The 24,538-nt window shown below is 33.3% G+C and overlaps 1 protein-coding gene and 1 non-coding gene across 2 annotated transcripts; both read right to left on the bottom strand.

Annotated features, from left to right (window-relative positions):
• Positions 1-866: 866 nt before the first annotated feature.
• On the bottom strand, positions 867-2,075 carry LOC108459992 (LOB domain-containing protein 16-like). The gene is made up of 2 exons (XM_017759377.2): positions 1,571-2,075; positions 867-1,378 (listed from the first exon to the last, which is right to left on the bottom strand). The coding sequence occupies exons 1-2, from the start codon at positions 1,853-1,855 to the stop codon at positions 1,058-1,060; spliced, it is 606 nt and encodes a 201-aa protein (XP_017614866.1). The 5' UTR covers positions 1,856-2,075; the 3' UTR covers positions 867-1,057.
• Positions 2,076-14,354: 12,279 nt separating this feature from the next.
• Positions 14,355-14,461, bottom strand: LOC128284509 (small nucleolar RNA R71). The gene has a single exon (XR_008274934.1). It is a non-coding gene; the product is annotated as a small nucleolar RNA R71 (small nucleolar RNA).
• Between the last annotated feature and the right edge of the window lie 10,077 nt (positions 14,462-24,538).

Below are 24,538 nucleotides of genomic sequence, written 5' to 3'. Positions count from 1 at the left end.
AACATTCACTACACGATTACATCAATTAGAGCGAATTCATTTATAAGGCAGTGATTCCTCCACGACGCAAGAAATTTTAATTTCTTAATTCTTGGTTTATTTTTCTTGTCAATGCTAACAAACTTATCTTACTGTAGTATATTTTCAACATTACATAAGTATAAAATAATATAAATAATATATCTTTTTATAATTTTATATAATTAATATTTTAATGATTTTATCAATATATTTTATATTTTATTCAAATAAATCATGTATATTAAATATAGAGTAATTTCAAAATGTCTAATTATATTTATTTTGTGTAAGAAACATTAAATGGTCAAATATATATTTAATTAATAAATACAATATTCGATCTATATGATATAAACATCGTATCGATTTAAAAATTTATATGTATAATAAATATTATTATATTAATAAATTTAATAGTTTTAAGATATTAATCATAAAAAAAATGTATGCAACTATTTTAGTTTTATGAGAGAGTGTGAGATCTACATAACCCCAACAATTTAAACTATTTTAGTTTGCTGTTGATGTATCTTTGCTTGATTAAATGAATTTTTCCTTTGACTTTTCAAAGAAAAATAAAAGACCTCCAACAATATTGCTTCCTTAATTAATATTTGATGGTAGGAAATGGGTTCAAATTTGTAGGTATTTATGTATAATTCATCATTGGTTTTGATAGGTATGATCAAAAGGAGATTATTTAAATAATACATTTGATTATCAAATGGAGTTAGCTCCATTATTGGTGACTTTAAGCTTCCATTCAGCTGTCAGAACAGACAAGAATGAACCACCCCCAGTAATTTATTATACCAACAGCATGAGTTGCAGATAGAGCTGAATAATTTAAAAAAAAGGGAAAATGCCAATATTGTTTGGCAGATGAGAAAGTTTAGTACTAAAGTTTACTTGGTAACAGTCTCCGTATGTACAATCATTGTTTTGGAAATGAAAGATCATCAGCATCAGAACGGAACCAGAATCATTACTCCATATATGAAAAAGAAAACAAAAACAAAAGGATGGGTTTTTTAGTTCAGTTCCTCATCATTCTAAGGGCAAGTGCTTGAAGCTCACCCAAATCACTATTGTATGGTCTCTTCCTAGAGTAACCATGGATATTAGAAAACTCCTCTCTGCTTTGTATTTCTTGCATATTCATGTTATCAGCACTGTTGAGCTCAACAGACTCAAGTGAGCTTTGTGGCGAAATGGGATTCATGTAGATTGGATATGTTGGAATGGAAGGACCACCAGAAAGATTGCCTTGCCATTGACTCTCCATGTTATGTGAATTCATAGCATTTTGAGCTAGTTGTGCTTTCACTTGCATTAATTGACCTTGGAGGTATGCCACCTATCAAATCCACATCAACATTAGAAACAAATTAAAGCTAATCATAAACCTCAAAAGGAAAACAACTCTTGAAACTGGTGAAAAGGAACATGGATCAAATTCAAAGAGGTTTGATGTTGGGGAAATATATTTGTTCTAATTATATTATATATGCAAACTTCCTTGAGAAGGGACAATAAGGAAATCTAATACCTGTTGCTGCAAGGCGAAAATATGAGCAACACAACCATAGACAGGGTCTCTAATCCTTGCTTGGGCCTCATAAGCAATGGTGACAACCGCCTCACAACGATCATGAGCTGGGATATGCAACAACAATTTGGAGGCATTGCTAGCACCAAAAACTTTGTGGATGGCTGCAAACCTTGCAGGACCTTGTTCCGAGCAGAAATAAGGCGCAAATATACAGTCAGAGGCGCATTTTCGTCTCAGAAACTTGCATGCACCACAAGGGGAGCCAGTGCCAGAGGATGCCATGTCAGAAACTAAAAGAAAGGGACAGATAAAAGAGCTTTGAGCAGAAAACAGAACAAGAGGAATAATCTTTAAAATTTTCAAAAGCACACGAGTACACTAGGAAATGGTGCTAAAAAAAATGGGGTTTGTGGAAAGAGGGGGAGAGTTGGCCGGCTAGGTGAAAGTGGGGCTGTTGAGGGGTCCTTAAGGGGCACAACAGTGGTGAATGGGGGACACTGAAGCCCTTTATGTAGGGTTCTAAAGGAACATTTACTAATGGTTTATGCTAATATTGGGATTGGTCTATATGATTTGAACTTGATCTCAACATTTTTTAATATATTTATTAAGTTTGATTTTTGGTGGTGGTTTTAGGTTTATCGTAGAAAGTTGAAAACTTTAGTATTTCTTTTTTAATTTTCCGCCGATCGCCGCACCTTGGAACTGCTGCAGTTTGTCGCTTTGTGAGCGCTGCCACCTGCCGGTAATGCCTACCGACAACCACTTAAGTGATTTAGAACACATTTTTTTTTTTATTTTTTTTTAGTGCAGTTGGTTAATGTTGTTGTGTTGTGAAAATTTTATATTATTTGTTTGAAGACAGATCAGGTAACATTTGTATTTGTTATACGTTTCAAAGCTAATCATTTTAATTCAGCAATATGCAGTTTTCCTACTATTGTGAGTAATAAGAAATTAAAAAAGAGTTGATAAGCCATCATATTATTCATTTTTCTTCAAAGTGTAAAGACAAAAAGGGTAACAAAGCAAGTACGCATTAAGCTGCTGATGGAGTCAAAACTAGAGCCCTGTGCAGCAAAGGGAAGCCGAAAGATTATCTTTTGGGCTTTTTCTTCTGAAAGAGTTAAATCGTTCAGGGATTTGAGTTTAAGTGAACAAATATTGTGCGGTATTGGCAGATAAATGCAACAAATTAGAAAGCATAATAATGTTGCAGGGCATTATTCTAGACAGCCACATTTACCGTCTTTTGTTGTTTGGTAATTATGACAGTTATTCAAGCCTATCTATACACCCTGATTATGGGTTCATCAATATTTTAATCTTGTTTTTCAACTTGGGTTTTTCTGAAAAATAAGTTTTAAATTTTATTTAAGTCTTACCTAAATAAAAATATAAAACTCGAGTCTGATTTGATATTAAAATTTTGTATGTAAAAATAAATTAAAAATATAATATATCAAATACGCTAAAAATATTAAAATAAATGTTTTCAACAAATTGAAAATATATTAAAAAAAATCTTTATACTTACATAACATTAAGATAATTACAACTTAGCAAACAAATGCTTTTAAAATAATAGCAAAATTAATAATAAAACAAGAGTTATATAATATCTAAACAATAACAACAAAATAATAGTAATATGATAGCAAAATGATAACAAAACAACATCAAAATGACAGCAAACAATAGCAAAACAACAATAAACAGCAATAAAAAGAATTTAGCCAAATTTGAGCCGAACCCAAGCCAAATATCTTACTTGAGGCTGACTCGTTTAGATACAGGCCTTATTAAATGAGCCTTGTTATTTGTCCAAAACCATTTTTTAAGCTTATATATTTGTTAAAACCCTCTCACTTTTCGAACAAATCTTCAAGTTTAGACGAATGGCTCAGCTTATAATCAGGTCTATGGTCGACCAAACCCTTTCACTTTTTAACTTAATATGATCTCCACATTCACGGAATCACGTATTTCCTTTAATTTTTTTTTCTTTGTTATTTTAATTGTTTTATCAATAAATTATAAGGTCCAGTTGAGGGTTAGATTAAATTCCTGGTTAATCTAGGAATATTTGCCAGCAGTATTTCTTCTTTTTTGAATATGAATATGCAGCAAAATTGACTTTTAGCAGCGTTTTTTAAGGTCTTTAGCCGCGCTTTTAAGTGCCGCTAAAACTATTTGCGGCGTTTTTACAAGCGCCACAAAAAACGCCGCTATAAACGGCGCCGCTAAAGTTTGTGGCGTTTATTTAAAAAAACGCCACTAAAGGTCATGACCTTTAGCGGCGCTTTTCCACAACGCCGCTAAAGGTCATGACCTTTCGCGCGCTTACCCACAAACGCAAAATAAAATATTATAAAAGTCATGAAAATATAAAAACTTAAAATTCATTATCAAAATATTGAGAAGAATAATATCCATGATATAAATATAAAAATTTTCTATTAAAATTCATTATCAAATTAAATTTTCTATTAAAATTTTAACTAAAAATATTAAAATAAAATTTAGAATCAAAACTAAAATAAACAATAAAAATTAGATTAATATAAAGATATCAATGAAATAAGGACTTAAATCATAACCATGTAAAATATAAGATATTATCATCAAGATTTACATCCTCATCTTGCTCAAATTTTGGAGGCTTGTACCCAGTATTGCTCAAGCTCAAATCCTTGGCAGCATCCTTGCAGATGCTACAATAAATTTCCAAACCTTCAACCTCCACAACTTTGCTCACCTGACCCATTCTCAGCCATTATAAGGTAAGAATTTATTTGAAATTAGAGCTAATTACGTATCAAATTAAGAATCAACATTTGGACTTAATTTTTGCAAAACTTATGAAAAAGCGAAAGAAAACAAAATGCAAATTAAATTTGCCATTGGTTAGTGGAACTTCACAAAATTAATGCAGAACAAGGTAAATTTCACATGTAAGCCAAGCCACAACTATTATTGCCATTAAGTTGAGGAAATTCAAATAACTTACTCCTTCATGTCCCTATGACAAAGTGGAAGATAGTATGTGTCTGTGAAAATTACAATGAAAATCAAGAACATTACAGTAGACATAAGAAATTACCCAACCGAATTTTGCTTTAACATTGTCAAGCTAGAGAATCTTAAACCAAATAAAACCTGCTCCTGCAAAAACATTTAAGTAAATAAATGTTTTAAAATTTTAAATCAAATAAGTTGCATAATAACATAACAAAGAGAAATGTTAATATAAAACCTAAAAATAATTTAATGCCAATTTTTAAGGAAATTACATATGGTTCTAAAATTCAAAACAAGTACTCCTAAAAGCATCCAGACGTTAAATCAAATAAGTTGCATAATAACATAACAAAGAGAAATGTAATTATAAAACCTAAAAACAATTTAATGCCAATTTTTAAAGAGATTACATATGATTCTAAAATTCAAAACAGGGACTCCACAAAGCAGTCAGACAGATAAAGACAATAGTTATTATAGATGATCAAGTAAGTGGTTCACAAGGAAAATCTACAATGGTTCCCTGGCTTACTAAGTCTACTTGCATCCCTAGAATAGATCATGATTAGCATGCAAGTAGACATCCATCTTCTTTAATTTCTATTTCTTGTAATAAATGGTAAAGTCCTAGAGCTAGAATCACCAACAAGAAAAGAAAAGGGACAGTAAAGTACAAAAAAGAAAACAACATATAGAAGCAATGACAACAGACATAAAAATAATCTTAAAAACAAATACAAACAACACAAATAAATGTAAGTGACTTAAACAGTAATAGTTGCAAAGCATCAGATTTATTATAATAAATAGAGAAAAAAAAAACAAGAGTTACCATAGAAGAAGCATAAGGCAGGAGAAGATGGTATGCTTACTGAATTTGATTTCATACCACTGTACAAAACATGGAAATTTCTAATGGACACCTGGATATTCTCAAGAACCTAGAAGGAAAAATGAATTGTCATGAGTATAGAATAGAATACATTCAAAAGTCAGAGCAGTGTATTTGCAACATGCAGAAACAGAATCAGCGTCGTTTATACTCATTTAAACTTCTCATTTTAGTAAAGGATAATGCAATTTTTATACTTCTCATTTTAGCAGCTTCTATTTCAGCACGAATGCAGTTACTCTCAGCAACTTCCAGTTTTGTTTTAAATGCCAGAGAGGCAGCTTCCCAGCTCTCCTTTTCTTTTCCTGAAAATATCACATGGTTTGTTTGATAATAAGGAAAACAAATGTTAACCACTATATCAATCAGTGTAAACACAATGAGATTCATTATGAGGGATAAGCACTTTTTTTTGTTCAACTTCATTGCTAGAATCATGTAGTTCAACAGTGGTTATACTTATTGTTTGCACTTCGTAATTGCTGCCTCTCTGCATCCATTGCTTTCAATGCTTCATTTGCTTGTTGATGTGTGCGCTCAAGCTCTTGCTGCAGACCTGACTGTTGGGATGATGCTTGCTCAAGTGTTTCATTAACTTCACGAAGCCTGGCCTCAAGGTCATCTTTTTCCTGAAAATGACAATCTCCAAACAAAAATCTAACTTAGTTCCTATGCAAACATGAAACTTTCCTTCCACTATTTCTCTTGATATAAAATTTTAACAACATTAAGAAAACAAAAACAATCAAAGGACAAAATTCACCTTCTGAACCTAAAAGCCTAAAAGCCTAAGCAAAAGGATGCCCATGAGAACGAGTGCACGAAGACGCATCTCGAATCAAATCCCAATTCATTATTAGTGCTGTAATAAAAAGCAACATTCAAAATACCCAGAAGAGAAAGAAACAATGAAAAACGAAGAAAATTAAAAAAAGAGGGGTGACAGCTTACATGACCGTGAGGCTCAATATGCCAAACTCGAGCGGTTTGATCGACGGAACCGGAAGCAAGCTTGGTGCCGGTGCAACTCCAGGCTACTGAATGCACCTTTGAGAAAGGATATCAAAATATTCTTCAATTAGGAGAGAAAGAGAAACAGGAAAAAGAATCCAAAAGAAAAAAATCTTAGGAAAAAAAAAAGGAGGGAACCGATTTTGGGAAAAAGAAAGGAGGAAAAAAAAAGAGATTTTAGGATTTCGGGGGGAAGGGGGAACCGATTTAGGGAAAAATTTTTAAGGCATTTTGGGTAATAAAACGGCGCCGTTTTGTGTAAGATTTTTTGCGGCGTTTTATAAAAAACGCCGCTATTGCTTATCTTTTGTGGCGTTTTTTATAAAAACGCCACAAAAAGTTATTTCCCTTTACACAATATGGTACCGTTTTGCTCTGCTAAAATCTATTATTTTGTTTTAATATATATAAACTTTATCATTATCTCTTAAATAATTTAAACTATATTGATAATTTTAATATATTAAAACAATTATTATCTTTTATAATTATATAAGAAATTAATTAATATATAAATTAAAAAATCAGTCATATACCCAAAAATAACTTTAAAATTATTTTAATTAATAGTATTTTATTTTTTCATTTTGACATGTGTTTTTCTATATTTTACTTTTAAAATTTTTCTCAATAAAATCCAAATGTTGCTTCAATTTTCCAACAATAAACCCTAAACCTAAACCCCAAACTATAAACTTATATCCTAAACCCTAAATATATATATTACAAGGGATAAAAGTAATTAAAAAAGAATCTTATTACTTACCTAAACCCAAAAATAATTTGATTTTTTGTTATCTTATAAAAAATCCTAACTCTTAAACCTTAATAGCCTAACCCCTAAAACCATGAACAGTACTACGATCCTAACTGTAAACCAAAAAACCACAAACTCTAAACCATAAACTCTAAACTCTAAACCAAAAACAATAAACATTATATCATAAACCCTTAAACCATGGACATTAAACCTTAAATCTTAAATCATAAATTCTAAACCCCAAAATAATAAACATTATATCATAACCCCTATCCCTTAAACTCTAAACCATAAAACATAAACCATAAACCCTTAACCCCAACCCTTAAACCATAATTAGATATTTAATTATATGTATACACCTAAATTTTGATAGAGATACATATCGAATTATATATGAATTTCGATTTAATGTGTAATTGTAGATGTGAAATTCTAATTGTGGTTTAAATGTATAATTGAAACTTTAATTTTGATTTAATCATACACATTTTAAAAATAAATACATCAATATATTTTTATATTGAATCAATATAAATATTTATGTATGCAATATATAAATATAAAATGATGTTATATCAATAATTGTGTTCATAATTTATGCTTTTAGGATTTAACTTATTGCACACTAAACCATTGTTCATGTATACTTTTGGGATTTAACCCATTTTGATATATATATATATATATATATATTTTAAAATAATAATTTATATTTATCTTATTTAGATTTATATTATAAAAAAATCCAAAATACACAAGTTAAGTAGTTTACCATATTTACCTCTAAATTTCAAACCCCAAACACCAAATCATAAACTCTAGACCCTAAACACTAAACCATAACCCATAAACTAAATTACTTTTTTGCGGCGTTTTTTCAAAAGCGCCGCTAAAACCTCGACCTATAGCGGCGTTTTTCCAAAAGCGCCGCTATTGTTCAGTTTTTAGCGGCGTTTGGATCAAAAACGCCGCTATTGCTCAGTTTTTTGTGGCATTTTATTGCAAACGCTGCTAATGTATAATATTTGCGGCGTTTTTTGTTCAAACGCCACTAAAAACACCGCTAAAACCCTATTTTCCTGTAGTCAGTAGTAATAAATTTTAAAATATATCAAATTAATAGGAAGAAATACAAATGAGTCCAGGCAAAGTTGGGAAACCTCTAGTCTTGTTCAACAACAAAAAAAGTGCTAATACTAAGAAACTTGATAGATTCTTATAACCTAGCAAACATTATCATTAATTCCGATTATTGTTATTTAAGGAAGAAACAAATTTATTTGTTATTGGTTACAATCATTATAAGCTAATCATTAACAATTGACACAAATTTTATCATTTGAAAACAAGTAATTATAGGAATATGTGGAGTTTCCTTGCATGCCAACAACACACAGAGATAAAAGGTTGGGAGAAGCTTCTACAATGTTGATATTTTCTTGAAGACAAAAATCGTTAATTATGGAATAAAGTCTTCAATATAATTAATTATGATCACCCTTTAAAATCAAGATTAAAAAATCAAAATTAAAATCAGAATCAAAATGTAACTTTAGTATAAACAGTCCTTCTAATAGGAGTTTATTGATATTATTTTTCTTATGCTTGAAAATTTTAAGGTGAGTTGAGTTTTGTAGTTGATGGATTAGGTTCTATAGTCAATAATTTGCAAGACATGAGTAAGCTAAAAGGATCACAGCTTTTGCTCCAAGTTGCTTTCCAATACTTGAGTCAATATTTTGGTAGAGAAGAAATTATGTTAAAAAGATATGTGTGGTAGGGGTAATACTTATGGTGATAATAAAACTAAGCACTTATAATTGATTTGTGGGTTGTCTAGATGCTGCCCATTGACTAACTAGATCCACTATTTTAGCAATTTTTGGTTGAAATAACAATCTTGGTCATTAAGAAGTATTAGCATCTCTTTTTTTTATTGAGCTTATTGAATGGTGTAGTGTCCTTTTTTCTTTATATGAGAATGAGCATTTATGGGCCATGGGTTAGTGGCTAACTCTAATGTATAAACTTGAAAAATTATAAGCTATATGGCGTTTTGCTTTATTTTGAGCCATAACTATTAACTGGATAATTTTAGTAGGTATTAACAATGGTTCCCCCCTTTATTATTTGAAGTAGGTTTCAAAGTAACTTGTGGAAAACTAAGATAAGCAAAATATACCATTAAATGAGTAAATTGAAGATGTAGAGAGTGTTGAAAATTTAGTTGCGTCCCTTGGAAGATTTTTGCTCAACTAATTCTATAAGAGTAAGATTTTATTGCTAAGTGTTGGAACCTACTATCGAAACTTGCAAAGAAAATAGCTAGTGATGACAAAAGTGCTAGTTGCAGTGGCCACTGAAGGTGGCATTGCAACAATAATAGCAAAACAAGAACTCAGTAAGTTGTTTACGCAGTTTGGTTTCCCTACGTCTACGAAGACTAGCTCAATGAGTGAATCCACTATTTTTAATCCCAATACAAAAAGTGATGCAAGTCCTATGACACCTCTGCATAACAACCTCTCTTTTGTACTTAAAGATCTAGATCACTCGCCTCTAAGTTTTTTCCCTAGAAAATTAAGTTGTAAACTAAGAAATAAACTTGTTTACACTCTTAATTACTCAATGAATAGATAAGTGCTAATTCACTCGATTACAAAACTTGTACAAGTCTCTCCAAATATATAAGAGTTTTGAGACTTGCTAACATACTAGATCAATTATTATAAATTCCCCAATAAAATTGCAGCTAAAATAGCATGTACAGTATAATAAGGATGACCAATGTAAAGTGGATTGTTAAAGATATGTCTACAATGCTATCTCAATCCAATCTCCATAATCTCTGATTGCTTGATCGGATCCAATCTAATCTTCAAGATAAGTTGTATCAATTCGATTTTCAATGGTATCGAAAAATGATGGTTTCGAAACCCTATTTCTGACGAGTAAATTCGTAAATATTATTATATATTTATGAGTTTATTTAGAATTACATTGAATTATGGTTTAGAAATTTTATTGAATTGATAATTAATCAAGGTACAAGTGTGACAACCTTAAAGTCAGTGGTTCAAGAAAATGAGGTATTGAGACCTCGTTTCTGTAAACTGAGCTCGTGAATTTTTTTATTAAATATACATGGAGTGAGTATTTAGATGAATTGAATTTTGAATAAGTAATTTTGCTGAATTAGTAACTAATAAGGTACAAGGACTAAATCATAAAATTTACAAAAGTTAAAATATTTGAGATTTTAATTACTTATGGACTTAAAAAATAATTAAACCAAGACTTGAAATGGTAAATATACCATTTCAAAAGATGGTGGACGGTTAGATATATATATATATTTAATTGTAAAATATGTTAAATTATAAATGTTAATTTAATAAAACATAAATTAATGGAAGTTGTCATCCATTTCTTTCTATCTTTCTTCTAAACCAATTTTGGCTATCAAAGAAAACTTGGGAAGCCATTTTTGAAGGCTTCAATATTTGGTGAAGCTTGTTTTCGTAAATTTTATATTTTTGAGATTGTTGTAACTCAATTTAGCTTACTCATATATTTATTTTAAAATTTTTAAAGTTTGAAAATGTTTCTATTGATGAATGCTTGAAGTTTTTGATGTTAAATGATTAGATTAGAAGTTTAGATATGAAAATGACTATTTTGTAAAGTGAAAATTGTTAGTTTTGAATATAGGGACTAAAGTGTAAATATTTTGAAATTTGGTATAATTTTTTATAATTATTGATAATAGAGGGTTGTAGAAGGTTGTATTTAAAATCGGTTTAAAAATTGGAGCTCAAATTTGAAAGTGATGACAACTTCTATTTTAGGGACTAAATTGAATAAAATACAAACTTTTGGGGCATTAGAAAACTAAAATTGGACTGATACATTAATGTAATAGGTTGTTATAATATGTTTAGAATTAATAAATAAAATTGAATTATTTTATAGATCGAGAATTTAACCAAACCGAAGATAATCATGGAAAAGCCAAAATTACCAATTAATCCCTAAAGGTTCAATTTGTTTGTTGATCCAATCAAGCGAATTCATATGAGACTTACTTTATTAATTGATGATATATTTGTATTATATTGTTTTGCTTTATAGTGGAATTGTTATTATAATGTTTTTGATACCAAAAGGATTAAATAAAAAATATGAAATATATAATAGATATAAACAAATATGTAGTATCGAATGGTTATGTTGTGAGATGATATTAGTACAAGTTATACTTGTAGCCTTTATTTTGGTAATGTGTGATGCTATGAAATATCCATATGTGAAATAGATATTTTCTAGGTAGAAATTGACTAATGGTATGAAGTAAATACTATGGAATTGATGGATTATAAATAGTTGAATGTTATATAATATAAGTTAGATTTGTACAAATTGAGCTTGATTATGAAATTAATATGTATATAGTGATATTACTTAGTTTAAATGTATATGTATAGCTTGGAGCTTACGGTTTGTAACTCTATAAATTAATTCATTTAAATTTCCAGTTTGATCCTTATTTATTCTCGAGTCAACTTAGGAGTTTTCGTAAGCTCGTTTGAGACTCAATTTAGTTTGTAAATCATATTTTGCATGATCTATGAAGTATTTTATTGTTTAATTGAATTTTTAAGCCTACATTGAATGTGATCTATTTTAGTAATTGTAGTAACATTCTGTAGCTCGGGTTCGACGACCGGGTAAAGGGTGTTACATAAGTTCCGTCAGATGGATTGATTTTCACATTTGAGCTTCATGCTTTCACATTATTAGCATCATTCAAAGTTTAAAGATTTTGTTTAAAAAATTGCCAATTTTAAGTATAGTAAGTTATGTGAGCCATTGCTAACATACTTGCCTCAACAATAAAACCTCTATCGAGGTTGAACAAGGCTTCCATATTTATAGCACGAATCTAGCTTCATGATAAACACCAAATTATACATATCTATACCCCAAATACTTAGCATATTTATGGATGTTTATTACTAGATTTGTGGATTTTGGTGCTCTTAATCCGGTTATTTCATGTTTTGTACTCAGGAGAGCACCAAGAGTCAAAAAGAGCCAAAAACGAGCTAAAAAGGGACAAAACAGACCAAATTGAGAAGATCACACGGCCTAAGCCTTGCCACACAGGCATCTCACACGCCCGTGGCCTTCGGCGGTGTCGACCAAGGTTTTCACGATTTACACGGCCTGACCATTGAACCCACACGGTCGTGTGCAATTTAACGGATTGAACACAGCCTGGCAAACACGTCACACGGCGGTGGCACACGGGCGTGTCCCTTTTTCAAAGAGTTGTATTTTACACGGAAAAGGGTATTTAGGGAAGAAGAAAGCCAATCCAAAGCTTATATAAACACCCTAAGTGTGGCCTGGAAGGAGTCCGCTTTTTCCAGAACTTTTCTGGAATACAGAACCACACGTCGGGAATTACTTGAAGGAAGCCAGACGATCCATCTCAAAAGCCGGAGCTACTCCAAGACTGAAGATCTCTCTTAGAATTCCTTCAGGGGTTTTAGAGTTTTCTTTATGTTTTGTTATTTTACTTTTGAGATGTACTCTTATTTTATTATGAACTAAACCCCTTAGATACCTAATGGGGATAAAACCTATGGATCTTGTTATTATTATTTGAACTGTATGATAAATACTTGATTTGTTCTTAATTATGTGTTCTTAATGCTTGAGTTAATATTCTGGGTATTAATTCATGATTTGATGTGCTTATGAAGAGGAGGAATAGACGCTGCCTAAGAGTAGATTTGGCATAATTAAGCGGAGTTGATCGAACACCTAGAAATAGGGTTACGAGATTTTGCCGAATTAGGGTGAAACCTAATATAGGAGTCCATAGAGTGATTTACTGCTTCTCTAGGGGTTTTAATTAAGAAAGAAATTTCGATTAATTCAATGAGGGTTAGACGTTATTAGTCTCGAAAGGGATAATAACATAGGTTAGGGAGTCTCACGGATCAAGTCAAGTGAATAAATCATCCGGTTCAGAGTCAGATAACAAGTGAAATCTAGGTGGATTCCTCATTGGGTGTCGTCTTTATCAATTGCTTCTCTTCAAGTCTTTTTCCAAATTTTCTCTTTGCTTTAATTAAATTAGTTAATTAGTTTAGATAATTAGTTTAATAAACAAACCCTTTTATTTCTAGGTTAGATAATAAAAAGATAGTTATTACTAGTACTTTTGGTTCCCTTGGGTACGATATCCCGGTCTTGCCATTACTATACTATTGTTCGATAGGTGCGCTTGCCTTTTCGTCGTGATAATAGTTAGTCTAGGTTTGATCTTCATTATCAATATTTATTACTTGTTACGAATCACGCGATCAAGTTTTTGGCGCCGTTGCCGGGGAACTGAAATATTATGAACACTAAATTTTTATTACTTTAGCCATTTATTTTTCTTGCAATTTTATTTTATTTTATTATTTATTAATTTACTTTTTCTCTCTCTTGGCAGGTTTTTATAGTTTATGACTAGAAGAAATCCATCAGGACCATTACTTTTTGACGAAGAAATCGATCGTACAGTTCTTAGAAATCAAAGAGAAATAAGGCATAGTTTACACTACACGGAGAACGAGTGAGAAGATGATACTCAAACCCCAACCGAAGAGATGGCCGAAAACCAAGGTAATCAGCTACCTCCTACAATTGCAGCTAATCAAAATCCTACTCCATGTACTATGTATGACTATGCTAAACCTTCTTTAATAGGAACTGAGTCTAGTATAGTTAGACCTACTATTGCTGCGAATAATTTCGAACTAAAACCTAACACAATTCAGATGATACTACAGTTTGTTCAGTTTGATGGTTTGCAGGATGAGGATCCCAACACGCACTTGGAAAGTTTTCTTGAATTTTGCGATACATTCAAAATCAATGGCGTTTCTGATGATGCCATTCGTCTTCGGTTATTTCCCTTTTCACTGAGAAACAAAGTTAAACAGTGGTTAAACTTGTTACCACGAGGGTCTTTCACTACTTGGGAACAAATGACCAAGAAATTTTTACTAACATATTTTCCGCCAGCTAAAACGGCTAAATTACGTAATGATATCTCTTCATTCGTGCAGATGGATTTAGAAACACTTTACGGTGCATGAGAGAGATACAAGGACTTACTGAGAAGGTGCCCTCACCATGGGTTACCGCTTTGGCTGCAAATTCAAACGTTCTACAATGGTGTGAATCCCTCGACAAGACAAATGATTGATGCAGCTGCTGGCGGAACCATCAACAATAAAACACCAGAAGATACCTATGAATTCATAGAGGAGATGTCATTGAACAACTATTAGTGGCAAGTTATGAGGACAAAGCCAACGAAAACAGCCAGCGTTTATAACATCGATTCAGTCACCATGCTCTCTAATCAGGTAGAACTTCTCAATAAAAAGATTGACAGTTTACTTGGTTCTACATAGGTACATCCAGTAATGAGGTGTGACTCAAGTGGCGGAGGTGTGCATACAAAATACCAATCCTTCAATCCTACAACTGAAGAAGAACAAGTCAACTATATGGGTAACAATAACTTTAGATCTCAAAATAACCCATACAGTAATACTTATAATGCAGGTTGGAGGAACCACCCCAATTTTTCCTGGGGAGGTCAAGGAAATTCAAAGCCACAAAATCCTCAGGGTTTTCAACAGCCACCTTATCAACAGGAGAAAAAACCAAACTTTGAAGAGATGCTTTCTAAATTCATCCCGGTGTCAGAAACCCATTTCCAAAATACTGAGACAGCACTTAAGAATCAACAAGTATCGATCCAAGGACTCGAAACTCAGATAGGCCAGCTATCCAAACTAATCTCTGAACAACCACAAGGTAGCTTACCAAGTAATACTGAACCTAATCCGCGGGAACACCTCAATGCAATTAGTGCCCAAGATAATGAAGGATTCATTACACCTGAGCCAGAATTACAGCAAGACAATGTGATGAACAAAGGTCGAGAAGAGGTAAACAATAATGATCCCAAACAGGTAAGTACAAATCATGAACCTCGTGTGCCATATCCTAAAGCGATGACGAAAGACAGAACAGAAGAACAATTCGGTAAGTTTGTCAAACTCTTTAAGAAATTACATATTAACTTACCCTTTATTGAAGTTCTTTCGCAGATGCCCAATTCAGCGAAATTCTTATAGGAACTTCTGAGCAATAAAAGGAAATTAGATGCTACATCGCATGTGGAACTTAATGCAGTCTGCTCAGCTATTCTAAAGAATGAGCTACCTAACAAATTAAAAGATCCAGGGAGTTTTACAATTCCTTGTTTAATTGGTAGTCTATCTGTGAATAATGCTTTAGCTGATCTAGGGGCAAGTATAAATGTTATGCCGTATAAAATGTTTAAGCGACTAGGTCTCGGTAAACCCAAACAGACTAGGATGAGCATACAATTTGCTGACAAAACAGTTAGATTTCCTAAGGGTATTATTGAAGACGTTCTCGTTAAAATTGATAAATTTATTTACCCAGTAGAGTTCGTTGTCTTAGATATAGATGAGGATAACGAGGTACCTTTAATTTTAGGACGACCATTTTTAGCAACTGCCAGAACCATTATTAATGTAGGCACATGATAGCTAACGCTTCGTGCAGGTGACGACGCAGTAACACTCCAAGCACGCGACTCAGTCAAAACCTCTAAGACTCAAGATAATGCTATAAAACCTGTCGATGATAAAACTAATATTCAATCGTCCTTGTAGGAACTTCCTCAAACCAAGACAACAGAGACAGTGTGCTACTATCATGAAGAGAACAAAGACGTCTATGAAGAACGAAGACTACGGATAGAGGAGCTAGACGAATGGCGAGAACACAAACTGAGAACACATGATAAACCGAAACTATGCAAAAACAAGCCCCGATACCTCTCCTAATCAACTTAAGGTTGGCGATACAGTCTTTCTGGATGCCGTAGATCCCCACATTGTCACTACCACACCAAATGAGGAAATCCCTCTTACGATACTCAGTATTTTCCCATTCGGTACGGTTGAGGTGAGTCATCCCAAGTTCGACACTTTTAAGGTAAACAACACCCGTTTAAAACCTTATTTTAAAATTGACAACAAGAATGAGGAGTATGAACTCCTCGAACCACCATGATCATTCAACAGAGAGGTAAGTGGAGCTTAGACTATAAATAAACGTTTCTCGGGAGGCAACCCGAGCACTAACATATTTTGATTTCTTTATTTTTATTTTCTAACACTTTAGATCCTTAACTTAATCTTTGAATTGTAAAGTTTTTCAGCACACACGGCCAGACACATGGCCAAAAAGGGGAAGAAACCACGGCTGTGCGATATGGCAGTGTTGAAGCAGGCCATGATTTTCCCAAAACACGATGTGCGATAAATCTCCACGACCGTGCGACATGGCCGTGGGTGAACTTGATAGGAGACCACGGGTGTAGGAATGAAAACCCACGAGTGTGCCAAGGACAAGGCTCGATTCTGTTTCTTCGACACGGGCGTGCGACACGCCCGTGCCATTCAGCTGTGTACAACAATACACGGGCATGCTACCATAACACACGGGCGTGGGAGAAGCGAACAAAGTTAGGCACGACCGTGCGACATGGCCGTGTGTCACACACGCTCAAGATACACGAGCGTGGGACAGTAGCCGGGTACGACCTAAATTGAAAAATTCAGGCTCACCCTCAAAGTACACGGGCGTGGCCCTAGGCTGTGTGTACCTTCCCTATATAAACAAACTATTGTTCATCTTCTTCCCCCCTTCAAAACCCTAGCCGAAAACTCCTCTTCCCCACTCCCTAATCCTTATTCCGGCCACCATTCCCAAGATTCTCACTTTCCTAACCCTCAAACCACCCTGAATCCATTCCCCTTACATTAATCCCCAGTTTCCCCTCTCTACACCCTTCATTTTTCCCACCACACGGCTTCCTCTCTGCGTCACACGCCCGTGCTTGCCACCACATGCCCGTGCGCCGCCATATAGCAGCCTTTGGTTCACTTTCTCAACTTTATTTTTCCAATTTATATTGCTACATTAGTATTCTACATGGTTTACATAGATATTATACTATTTTGCTTTAGACAAGTTAGGAATTTGATTTAGAATTTTCTATATTTGAATTATTTAAGCCACTAAATAGCATATACTAGTTTTAGGCCTCTTGCTTAACTATTGATGTATTTTGGATTCTATCAATGGTCATATATTTTCAGGTACATTATGTCGTCATCAAGAGGAAAGAAGGTCGCGGTCCCACCCTCAAAGAGACGTGGGGGACCGGGTTCTTCATTGGTACGTGGTACAGCCGAAGTTCAGCACCCGTTCCTTAAATTTCCGCAAGCTTCGCAGGAGGAGCTATTTCAGATATTACGCGTACGACAGATCACTACAGGTGGTGATGACGAACAATGACGACCCAAGCACCATTCATTTCCGATTAGGTGATCTAGTTCGTGCGATGAGTATCCCAGAGTTTGGAGTTGCTCTGAGACTTTACACCGATGAGTTTGTGAAGGAGGAGGACATGAATGCACTACCACACAATATCCACATCTCCCCCTCCTTGTGTTGGAAGGCTTTGGCACCACTCTCTTCCACCTACGACCCCAGCCGCTCGAAGGCCTCAGCTCTTCCCCCTTTCCTACTATATCTCCATGCCATATTGTTACATACCTTGACCAGAAGGAAAGAGAGCACTGGGGTCGTCACAACCCACGACGCCTACTATTTATGGTGCATGGCGAATGCACACGTAACTGACTTGGCCTACTTCATTGCTTTCGCCATTCACCATTAGACCGAGCGGCAGAAGAAGGGAGTGATCTCCATTGGCCCCTATGTGACGCGCCTTGCCAGACACTTCGGCCTCCTCAACACCGCGGCCCAGTCATCAGCACTTACCCTGATAGGTCAGATATCCCCACAGAGCATCACGACTATGTTACCCATGAGGATGATTGAGCACCGACATGGGACCGATCTTCTTCAGTACCGTCTCTCGCATGCCATTGACGAGGAGGATCTTGAGGACATCCCTGATGATGTTCCCCCACAGCATGAGGAGCCTTCCACCGCGCCACATAGGGAACGACCAGTTCATGCGGCTGCTTCATTGACACATCTTTCCAACCGACTCGCCCACTTTGAGCAGTATTGCACGACGCAGTTCGAGATGATTCACGAGCGAGATCGGCGACGGGACCGATAGATGGACGATATGCAGGCCATGATTCAGTAGCTGTGCTAGCACTTTCATATCGCCACTCTAGCACCACCACCTGAGGGCCCCACCTACGAGGATCATTGAATCCTCCTATTTTTTATTTATTCTTATTTTATTTTATTTTTATTTTTCTTTTGATTTTTATTTTTATTTCAATTTTATTATTTTATTTTGAAAGACATATCTATATTAGTAAATTTTACTTTTTCCATTTTCTGGTATTTTTAGCAAGTAATTCCACTACGCTTTCTTCCACACCAACTCTTAATAAGCTCTTTGTGATTCTACAGACTTCCAAGCAAAGCTGCTAGGAATATTTTACGGAATAAGGAAACAAACGGGAACCAATACCTCACGAGTGCCATGTTCAACGAGCTAATTTCTTCATCTAGCCAAGAACAATGGCAGCTACCACTTTCCCCGAACACTCCATCCTCAGAATCAAGCTCCACATCCATATAACAGGGAGTTTCACCTCCTTTCCTCTTATGATTTTCTTTATTTTGAATAATCTATCTTTGTACATTGAGGGCAATGTACATCTTAAGTATGGGGGGTGAACATGAAACCTAACTTGTAATACCCCATACCCGTACCTGAGACCGGGATAGGATACGAGGTATTACCGAAATTTTCAGAATAATTTCAATTAATTTATATTATTTAGTATTCATTTTCATGTTTCATGTAACATCCTTTTCATATATTCAATTCAAAATATCATATAAAATACGATACAATACTTAAATTGTCATATTTACATGCTCATTCAGGTATCCGAACCTACGACTAAATTGCAAAATACCAAGATTTAGGGGCATATTGGTAATTTACCATTTTCCCAAATTTCACCCAATCTTAAATTGATAATTTCATTCAATTTATTAATTTAGATAATAAAACAATTTATTCCTTCAATTTAGTCATTTTTACATTTTACAAAATTACCCTTAAAGTTTTACTTTTATTCAATTTAGTCCATGAGCTTAAAACATGCAAATTAGCCATGCTAACTGAATATTCATATATATTTTCCTCCTCCTCCTCTCCATTCCACATCCTTAATGTATATAACATTCTTGTAAGTACGATTTCACAATTTACTTATTAATACTCACATCAATCTGTTCACACGAGTCATAGTCACTAAATTATTTATAATTCGAGCTACAGAGCTCAAAATTAAGATCCATAAATTTTCCCTAAAACTATACTCACATATCATTCCACCATAAAATTTTAAGAATTTTTGGTTTAGCCAATTAGTACAGTTTATTCATTTAAGTTTCCCCTGTTTCACTATCCAATAGTTCTGACCTCTCTTCACTCAAAATTAATTATATCACAGTACAAAACTCGGATAATGTTCCCATTGATTTCTATTGAAAATAGACTCATTAAGGATTCTAAGCATATAAATTTTAGACTCTAATTAATTTTATCCAATTTTTGGTGATTTTCCAAATTCAAAACAGGGGAACCCGAATTCATTCTAACATTGTCTCACAAAATTCATTATATCTCATAATTTACAAATCCATTGCTTACACCATTTCTTCTATGAAAAACTAGACTCAATAAGCTTTAATTTCATATTTTATTAATCTTCTAATTCGATTTATACAATTTATGGTGATTTTTCAAAGTTAGTCTACTTCTGCTGTCCAATATTGTTTTAGTTCAAGATGTTTATTACCATTTTTCCTCTAAATTTCAAAGGTCATACAATTCAGTCCTTGCTCAATTAGCCCATCTATTAAGCTAATTTTTCTCAATTAACATTTTATTCCATCATTCTAAACTATTACACAATCTTTAAAAATCAGAATTTTAACACTAAACCTTAATTCACAACTTTTTCACAATTAGGTCCTAAAATCAATTTCTATTGAAATTACTTGATAAAATCATCAAACAACAAAATCAAAGCTTCAAATTCATTTTATTTCATCATAAACAGCTAACACTTATCAATGATAGCTTTTAATTTTGTTCATAAAATCAAAAACTAATGAATTAAACACTTGGACCTAATTGTAAAAGTCACAAAAGCATAAAAATCTCAAAGAAAAGGGTAAGAATTGAACTCACATATGTCAAAGTATGAAAAACCAGCAGCTTTCAGACCTCCCATGGCGTTTTTTCTGAAGAAAAATGATGATATCTTTAGATTTTTCAAATTTGTCTTGTTTTATATGTTTAATTTGCAAAATTTCCCATTTTGCCCTTGTTTCTCCTTGTCTTTTTTGCTGATTTTCTTGCCCAACCGTCCAGCCCATACAATTTGGGTCCAATTGCCTTTTAAATCCCTCCTTTTTAATCACTTATACTATTTAATCACATTTAATAAATTTCACACTATTTTCAATTTAGTCCTTTTTAATTAATTGACTAACCAAACGTTAAAATTTTATAACGAAACTTTAATACTAACTTAATAACACTCATAAATATTTATAAAAATATTTATGGCTCAGTTTATAAATCTGAGGTCTCGATACCTCGTTTTCAACCAAATTTACCTGATTAATTCTTTTAAAATCGCAAAATTCACTAATTAAAAACAATTCTTTTAAGTTCGCACTTGGCCTATAATTATTATTTGTTAAAATTTCTAAACATACTCGTCGGATTTAGTGATCTCGAATCACTGTTTCCAACACCACTGAAAAATTTGGCTGTTACATAACTTCTTGTATTATTCTCAAATCCCTGAATTTGGTCTTGTGCTTAAGTGATTTTCTCATAATATTGATAGAATGAATTCTGATTGATCTATAATTATTGTTGATATGTCGTGAATTAGACCAAGGGAATTATGCATGATTATTTGATTATAGGACCTTAAAGAATCGAGCATGATAAGTTTATATTTTGAGAAGTAAATTTTTTTAGATTATTTTCCTAAATTGAGGTATTATCTTGAAATCTTAAGTATACAGGAATGACATCAAAAACCCAAATTTTTGGTGAGATTTTTGAGCCTTTTGAGCATATAGCTTTCTTTCTTGCTCACTTCTTTTAGGGTTGGAGTGTGTCAACATTGAACTGTTATTCTAGAACTTGCTTCGATTATACATGTCAAGATCACACGTATGATTTGATATACTAAGATGATAAAGGCACTTAGGATTTAACCCATTTACTCTATAAAAAGCCTTCCCACATAATTAAACCCTTAGTGAAACCCCTTGAGCCTACTAACCCTTCTTCATTGATTAACCTTCGTCATTAACCCATTAACCTATTATTATTGAAATCCTTCTATTTAATTTGAACCTTTTTATCGAGATGAATTTAATATTGTTACCTCGCTATGTTCACCATTTTTTGTTACTAAATCATGAAGTATGATTTCTATATTGTATCGACTTGATTTGTTCTTAAAAAAAAACTCAGTATTATATTGTAATTCTCAGCAAGCTAAAGTTGTCATGAACTCATGTAAAATAGTTTTAGATATTTGTTTGTGGTTCAGTAATTAAGTTTTTGATAGTGGGGTAATATATTGAAATTATCTCGATTTTGACCTTTGTTTCTTCAGCTTGTATCCATACCTGTAATCTAAACCCCATTACAACCATGCAAAGACCTTTTGATTAGTGTATCATATCATTTACAAGTGGTGGAGATTTGATTTTCATGCAAGCCTATGGTAATAACTTTTCATGTTAGACAATCTAGTGCTTAATCTTGAACCTTAAACACTTTGAGTGATTTGAGTGAATCTTTAGTAAGGATGTCATCTCTTGTATATTTAGGACTAAAGTTAATTACTTAGAGGAAGGAGATTACCTATGATTTTATTATCAAAATATTCGATTTAGATTGTTTGAGGCTTTTAGTGCCCCTGTAGTTAAATTCTCACTGTATGATTTTTCGAGGAATAATTTATAACATTATCAGTAATGCTTATACGATTGAAAGGAATGAATTCTAGTAGTAAATGAGAATTTTGCTTGAGGACAAGCAAATGCTTAAGTGTAGGGGTATTTGATAAACACCAAATTATACATATTTATAACCCAAATACTTAGCATATTTATGGTTGTTTATTACTAGATTTGTGGATTTTGGTGATATTAATCCGGTTATTTCATGTTTTGTACTCAGGAGAGCACCAAGAGTCAAAAGGAGCCAAAAATGAGCTAAAAAGGGACAAAATGGACCAAATCGAGAAGATTACACGGCCTAAGCCTTGCCACACAGGCATCTCACACGTCTTTGGCCTTCGGGGGTGTAGACCAAGGTTTTCACGATTCACACGGCCTGGGCATTAAACCCACACGGCCGTGTACAATTTAACGGATCGAACACAGCCTGGAAAACATGTCACACGGCCGTGGCACACAGGCGTGTCCCTTTTTCAAAGAGTTGTATTTTACACGGAAAAGGGTACTTAGGGAGGAAGAAAAATCCAAAGCTTATATAAACAACCTAAGTGTGACCTAGAAGGAGGCCGCTTTTTCTAGAACTTTTCTGGAATACAGAACCACACGCCGGGAATTACTTGAAGGAAGCCAGACGGTCCATCTCAAAAGCCGGAGCTACTTCAAGACTGAAGATCTCTCTCAGAATTCCTTCAGGTGTTTTAGAGTTTTCTTTATGTTTTGTTATTTTCATACTTTTGAGATGTACTCTTATTTTATTATGAACTAAACCCCTTAGATACCTAAGGGGGATAAAACCTATGATGAATCTTATTATTGTTATCTGAACTGTATGATAAATACTTAATTTGTTCTTAATTATGTGTTCTTAATGCTTGAGTTAATATTCCGGGTATTAATTCATGATTTGATGTGCTTATGTAGAGGAGGAATAAACCCTGCCTAAGAGTAGATTTGGAATAATTAAGCGGAGTTGATCGAATGCCTAGAAATAGGGTTACAAGATTTTACCAGATTAGGGTAAAACCTAATATAGGAGTCCATAAAGTGATTTACTGCTTCCCAAAGGGTTTTAATTAAGAAAGAAATTTCGATTAATTCAACTGAGGGCTAGACGTTATTAGTCTCGAAAGGGATAATAACATAGGTTAGGGAGTCTCACGGATCAAGTCAAGTGAATAAATCGTACGGTTCAGAGTCAGATAACAAGTGAAATCTAAGTGAATTCCTCAATGGGTGTCGTCTTTATCAATTGCTTCTCTTCAAGTCTTTTTCCAAATTTTCTCTTTGCTTTAATTAAATTAGTTAATTAGTTTAGATAATTAGTTTAATAAACAAACCCTTTTATTTCTATGTTAGACAATAAAAAGATAGTTATTACTAGTACTTTTGGTTCCCTTGGGTACGATATCCCGGTCTTGCCATTACTATACTATTGTTCGATAGGTGCACTTGCCTTTTCGTCGTGATAATAGTTAGTCTAGGTTTGATCTTCATTATAAATATTTATTACTTGTTACGAATCATGCAATCACTTCACTAAGCAAACTTCAATCCATCATGATCTATCAAATCTCATCAAGTTAATTACGCTTTATATATACAAAGGATTAGGATAAATCTTCATAAAGTCAACCCATATCATCTTGGATTGCATATCTCAATATATAAGTTAACTATATCACATAAGAATCCTCGAAAAATAACATTGCTTGAGTCAATATCTTCTCCAATTATAAACACAAGATTGTCTGCACAAACCCTAAAAATGGTGCAAGCAAATTAACCAATATATTTTGATCAAACATTCCAACAAATAAGTCAAGTTATAAAGCCTGTTAATGCCAAGTGGAATGGCCTATACTCCAAAACTTGCTTCAACACTAAGAAATAAGAATTTTGTTGCACCAAGTTCTATGATTTGGTGTGACAACTGTACAAGCCAATGTATAAGTTCTAGATTTGTGGCTAGAGTACATTTGTAGAAGCCAATTTGTTTGGCATAATAGTATCATTTGACGAATTTTTCTTAACAAGGTTTTGTAGATATTTCTATGGAAACAAAATTGTTTGGCGTAATTGTATCCCTTGAAAGATTTTTGCATCT

This window comes from Gossypium arboreum, chromosome 11, assembly GCF_025698485.1.
Source record: "Gossypium arboreum isolate Shixiya-1 chromosome 11, ASM2569848v2, whole genome shotgun sequence".
In the NCBI taxonomy this organism is placed as follows: Eukaryota; Viridiplantae; Streptophyta; class Magnoliopsida; order Malvales; family Malvaceae; genus Gossypium; species Gossypium arboreum.
The sequence above is the reverse complement of the archived record's forward strand: the minus strand, read 5'-3'. Positions and strand labels throughout refer to the sequence as shown.